Source organism: Clupea harengus, chromosome 20, assembly GCF_900700415.2.
Source record: "Clupea harengus chromosome 20, Ch_v2.0.2, whole genome shotgun sequence".
In the NCBI taxonomy this organism is placed as follows: Eukaryota; Metazoa; Chordata; class Actinopteri; order Clupeiformes; family Clupeidae; genus Clupea; species Clupea harengus.
The window spans coordinates 12,756,958-12,763,073 of record NC_045171.1 but is presented as its reverse complement, the minus strand read 5'-3'; the positions used below and the strand labels follow the sequence as shown (position 1 = coordinate 12,763,073).

The 6,116-nt window shown below is 40.1% G+C and overlaps 2 protein-coding genes across 2 annotated transcripts in view; one reads left to right on the top strand and one right to left on the bottom strand.

The window, feature by feature from the left end:
- Window positions 1-595: 595 nt before the first annotated feature.
- urp1 (urotensin-related peptide 1) lies at window positions 596-2,951 on the top strand. The gene is made up of 4 exons (XM_042702737.1): window positions 596-1,905; window positions 1,995-2,035; window positions 2,160-2,265; window positions 2,597-2,951. The coding sequence occupies exons 1-4, from the start codon at window positions 1,755-1,757 to the stop codon at window positions 2,626-2,628; spliced, it is 330 nt and encodes a 109-aa protein (XP_042558671.1). The 5' UTR covers window positions 596-1,754; the 3' UTR covers window positions 2,629-2,951.
- Window positions 2,952-3,044: 93 nt separating this feature from the next.
- The window catches only part of clic2 (chloride intracellular channel 2), a 4,859-nt gene continuing 1,787 nt past the window's right edge, over window positions 3,045-6,116 (bottom strand). The window contains exons 3-6 of the mRNA XM_012819390.3: window positions 5,259-5,384; window positions 5,064-5,164; window positions 4,684-4,865; window positions 3,045-3,975 (exon numbers count right to left, since the gene is read on the bottom strand). Coding sequence (XP_012674844.1) covers window positions 3,814-3,975; window positions 4,684-4,865; window positions 5,064-5,164; window positions 5,259-5,384 — 571 coding nt within the window. The 3' untranslated portion in view covers window positions 3,045-3,813. The remainder of the gene's footprint in view (window positions 3,976-4,683; window positions 4,866-5,063; window positions 5,165-5,258; window positions 5,385-6,116) is intronic.

The window sequence follows — 6,116 nt, the reverse complement described above, 5'->3', positions numbered from 1 at the left end:
CCGTGACGTTTTCAGCTGCAATTTCAGACACCCACAGACAGCCTGATCCATCACTGCACGGCCTCCTGGATTTTGGTGAAGCTCCCTTTCCTCCTCATGAAAGATCTTTCACCTTTGATGAACAGTCTGCAACATTGCCACTCTCCAAAAAACACTTGTATTTGCCAGAAGTACCTGTCTTTGTGTATCTTCTGCTATCTACTTGATTGATATATGGATACCAAAACAAAGCTTTGAATGGCATATGCAATATCTAGTAAATAGGGATTTCTATATCCAGTAACTACATTAAATGAAATTACTTGGCTTCATTGCTGATTTGTTTAGATGTTGAAAGTTGAGTGGCTCTAGTTTAGTATAGTAGTCCCTTAACTAATACAAACAAAGATGACCACACAGGCCAAGGGAACATCAAACTCATCATGAGTTAGAACATAGGCAAAGACAAAAGCCTCCGGTTGTAGACCTTGGCCCTCCATGTATCTCATTAGCACCGCACTGCTTTGAAGGAGACAGATCTCTTTCAACACCACTGTGAGTCTTTCTATTTGACATCAGACCCAAAGTCAGTGGGTGAAAAAAATGGTGTCAGACATGAAAAATTTAGCTGACCAACCACTGACTGGCAGTGGCAAGCAAACATTTGTTAGGTGTCTCTCTGTGCAAGCAGAGATAGGGAGCCCGTGAATTGGCGGTGCAACCTGAATTGCGTCCATGACGGGGGACTTATCACGTCAAAACCATTAACGCTGGGATAGGATGACATGGAATGTATTGATCGCATCGGGACAGATGGGTTTGGAAGATATAAAAGTCAAGTCCTGTTTCGGACAGAAAGGTAGTTTGGGACGTGAGGTGCTCTCATCATGAAATCTGTGGCTGTTTTGTCCATCCTTGCTATGATGTGCTCCACCTGGAGCACTGATGCCTTTCCACTGTACTCAGATACATCACTGGCAGCACAGGAAGGTAAGCTGTTACCGTTTCTTTTGTGCTTGTTTACCTTTGTGAATGGTATTTTGTGTTTATGTGGTATTGTGTGATATTATTTATAATTATGAAGCATAAAACCAATCTACGGACAGTCTGAAACAAGTGTTGAGGTCTTTATTAGGACTTTATTAGGATTGTATTAGTATCTGTAGTTGTGCTGTTGTTGTCTCCTGCTCCTTTAAATGGTCTAAAGTCTTCAATCGTAAACTACTTCATACTGGATGGGGTGATTACATTAATGCCAGATAGTGAAAGGAATGTCTTGAATGTTTGTGGGGAAAGAACAGCTTTTCGGGAACATCTGCAAAACGGTTTAATATCTCTGTGTTTACAGTTCATGGATAAGACATTCAAGAGAGATAATTCCCATGCTAGGGTAAAATATAATGCTTGATCATTTAGAATCTTCCCACCACCCCAGCCTAATTAGCAGACTGTTACAATCCTGCAAACCAAGACCTGGACTATCTTGCAATATTTAAGGTCTCAGAGTTAGATTTCTTGGCTCATTGCGAGCCTTTGGCAGTTTGCAGCTTTTATTGTTTAATCTGAATCAATGCTCATTTGTACGGGTGATGCTGCAGTCCACACCCACGACAGCCCGCGGTGTATTCAGTCTATTTAGGAGACTGCTATTCTGCCATATAATGGTTTTAACGACCTCAGGGTTATCCTGGATGCAGGTTGTTTGCTTATTTTATCACCAGCCCACTGGTGGCGCAGCCATTGGGCTTTAGAGAAAGCAAATACAGGCTGATTTAATGATGCCATTGTGTCCAATGCTCTCAGACCTGCTGGAGAAACTGGTGGAGGAGGTGGAGGAAAGTCAGAGCAGAGATGTGGGCGAGGCAGGTGGAGTCAAAAGCATCTACCCCCTCCTTCTGGACAAAGACAGAGAGAGTTTGGGGAAAGGTGAGAATATATTTTAGATGCGAAGGAAAGATGCCATTCCAACGCTATGAAAGAAATTGAATTGTCACCAATTTGTCACCATTTTGCAGGCGCCAAACAATCTTTAGAACAGGAGAAACTCAGTAACATGGTAAGAACCACTCGTAAAGCTCTTTCATGATCAGCTTTATGATCAATCTTTACTCAATGTAGTGTGGAATTGTACGACAAGGAAAGGAATTTAGACATTATGAACAATTTTGTTGTCACCTCAGGTGGATGGACTGAAGGAAGTGGTCTTCAAGCTTGCGGCAGCAAACAAACTTCGCTCCCAAGGATTCGTACGATCTGAGCAGAGCTTGCCAAAAAACAATAAAAGAGGTGAGTGCAATTCCTGCACAAATCTCTTTAAAAAATCTTGATATTGACATAAACAAACACATATGATAATGATTTGACTTCTTTACTTCCTGGTTGAATCTCAACAATCACAGTCCTTTCACAGATCTGACCACGGTATTTCGGAAATAAAATGGGAATGTGATATTATGTAATGCATCATTTGATGCACTATGTCACGGCAGAGGCAAACATAAGAATAAACCCCTAATGACCCTAATAAAATATATTTTGCAGTATTTTTTATTTTTTTAAGTATTTTGCACGTTGAATTGAAACATTTCACTCTCTTGTTCTCCCTTCTCTCATGTAGCTTGTTTCTGGAAGTACTGTGTGACGAACTGAAGGGAGCGTGACTTCAGTGGAGAGAAAACCTCCTGAGACCGTCTGTACAAAATAACCCATCACATACTCATCTTTTGCCATAGCCAATAAATAGGTATCAAACATCCTTAACACAATGACTGTTTTATAGTGTTCAAAAGTTGTGTTATAAATAAAGGATATATTTTTAATGAAGTTGGGGGCGATCTAGCATTGACATTATAAATAAACAATCCTGGGTTATTTAGGTTAAATTATGTAGCTGTGTGTGTTTATGAGTAGCCCTGTGTTAAACAAAATGGCGTTGTCATCACAATGTTTACTGATTCTTCACTGCAAAGATGAACAGTTTGTGCATGTCTCATGAATGTGTTTTAAGTATCCACAGGAGGGAGTTCTCTCTGGGTTTCTGTGTCTCACTCACACGGACACATAGATCATATCATTTCAATCTTTTATTCTTTATGTTTAAAACTAAAACATTTAATTCTAGGTCATACTATATCAGATGATTCAAACAGTACAACCATTTATGTGCGAACACTGTCATTTGTGGTACTTAACATTCTATCCTATGCGCTGCTTATGCTTGTCTTATTTGTTGAATAAAACACTGTGAACTGTGTTAATGGGAAAATATTGTACTGCTATACCTAACACAACCTTGTAATTCATTAAGTAATTTAATTCAATGCGTTTCAATCGCACAGTTGACAAGATTAAATAAAATAAAAACATGCAAGCACATTTAGAGTACAAAAGTATTAACACTTATTTACAATATTGACAAAATTCTGAAGTGGATATACAGTCAATTGCACTGTTGGCCTTTGCTGTGGGGTGGTAATATATTCTGTTTTGCAGTATTGAATATCTGAATTTTTTGCTGATAAATGCACTCAGTCAGTAGCAGCTATTCCATATTTGCAGATGTCTTCTGTAGAGTATTTTTTTCCTTAATGAAGTGGATAAAACATACTTCACCAAGCTGAGCCAATAAGGTTCTGGACTTCTGTCTATGAATCTTTCATATTCTGACATTTCACTTCCATATCACTATTCTCTTTTAACCTATAAGACTTGTATGTGGGCACCCTAATGTAAATGTAGCATTAAAAACACATATGTACAATTAGGCCTTGCCTGTGGCAAAACCAAAACTATCTTAAGTAACATTGTGTGAATATGGGGAAGACTGGTGGAAGTTTATTTCACTTTGCTGGCCACACTCAGGTAGGCTTTCTCAATTTCAATGTCAGCAGGGCAGGTCTGAGTGAACTCCTCCCTCTCGTAAGCGTTCTTCAGGTAGCGCCACACTCCAGTAAACTGAACCGGGATCTCAAAGTCACAGTACTTCTTAGCTGCGACCTTCAAAATAAAAAGACAGGGGGATAAAAAAAAAAACAGCCAATTTTCTGTAACTCCATTGCTCAGATGAGAACTTTTAACATGCTGAACCAAAATCGTAGAAAAACATTTAAAACCAGATGTTACAATTTCAATTCTAGATTCTAAATCAAGTAATCATAGATTTTTTGTAGTACTCTACTAATACAAGTATTAGCTGGCTTATTGTTAAAGAGGACCTACTATGCTTTTCTGGTTTTAATGTAGGTGTGTTATATAGGGAGTAACTTTCTCCTACAGAACCCACTTTACTTAGCTGCCTGAAACGCCTATTTGGAATTCCAGTCCTTTTCCATTGTTACAAGATGACGCAATCTCATCACACAATCCTTATTGCCCACCTAGCTGACCAATCAGATCACTGGGCTCACCAAGAGGGGGTCTTAAAGACACAGGAACTCTAACAGAGCGTTTCAGACAGAGGGTGAACAGAGATGTACAGTAGAAAAAGAATGTGTTTTTGGAGCACTAAAGCATGTAAATCTATTGTAGTAGACCTCAAAAATAAAATTGAAAATAAGCATAATTGGTCTCTTTTTAAGCTATTCCAAGACATTTAATGGAAATACCTTTGTGATAAATTCTACCCCTTTTCACATCTCTGAGACTCTGTCTGCTCCCTACTGCTGTTTATAGAGCTGGAATGATAGAGCTGCAATAGTGACTCACCTTGATGATATGTAATTTGGGCAGCAGGTTGCAGTCGGCCAGTGTGAGGCGGTTGCCATCCAGATACTTCCTCTTGGAGACGATGATGTTTTCCCTGGAGTCTTGGTTGACCTCCTCAGGCAGGGGACCATTGAGGTAGACATCCAGCCTCTTAAACTCACGCAGTAGGTTCTTCTCATGAACTGTATTCAAGATAAACCCAGCACGCATAGGTGAGATTATTTGAATGGCGAGTCCTCAAATATTTGATTTTAAGTAGAAAAATAGGCAGTGTTCACGCTCGATCCTTATCCGAGGTATTTTAGAATGGTCGTCAACAGGTAACCACACATAAATACCCGTCATACTCTATATGTGACTAACGCTTAAGCTTTACTCACAGCTGTTGGAGGGGCTGTTTTTTATATAAGCAGAGAACTTGGCAAAGATGTCCGCTCCCACGTCAAAAGACTCTTTGTTGAGGGGACTTAGATGTGGGTAACTGAGGTGAAAAAGAGAGGGAGGAAGAGAAATAGAAAAATTAAATCATGACCAAAAGTACATTCGTTAAAAGCTCAACAACTGCTTGTACTCACGTTGGAGGGGCGAGAGTCTGTTCCAGAAACTCCTCGATCTTGATGAAGTCTGTTTTCAGGGTGCCATTATAGAGCAGGAAAGGAGGGTTGGTCCCTGGGGCTAATTCCTTCAGTTCCTCGGGCTTCCTGAAGACCATAAGAAACACAAGAGTGAGAGTGAGTGTGTGTGTGTGTATATGTGTGTACGTGTGTGTGTGTGTGTGTGTGTATGTGTGTGTGTGTGTGTGTGTGTGTGTGTGTGTGTGTGTGTGTGTGTGTGTGTGTGTGTGTGTGTGTGTGTGTGTGTGTGTGTGTGTGTGTGTGTGTGTGTGTGTGTGTGTGTGTGTGAGAGAGAGAGAGATGGATTGATGTGTTGATGGACTACCAAGGAGTGGACCTTAGACATGCCAGCTTATTCACTGGCCAACAGGCACTGAGCTCTGTGGTTATCTGCAGAAGTGCCCACAGGGCCTGAGTGATGACTATAAAAGTACACTTACTCATTAAGTAATCACAAGCCTATGGGAGAGGCTGGCCATGTGAAAGGGTGGATGGCATGCTGTGTTTATCTGGACGCCTAATTTTTTTTGGCCTTCATTCAAAGCGTCCTGAATTTATTTGCTTTGCAAGTAATAGCCAAATCCAATTCTTCTCTTAAGAGAATGACTTGATTACACAACTGTTTGCTTAGAACTGCAAGGGACAATTTGTCAATTTTGTGGTCAGCTTTTGGTGTGCCCCTCCCAAGTAATCAAGGCAACTCAAGTTTGGTCGAAACTGATCCGTGAAAAAAAAAAGAAGAAATAAATCATAGATAAAATAATTTCCATTCCACGTCGGTCGCTTGCGTAAATAGAGATTGGACTTGTTCATCAAACA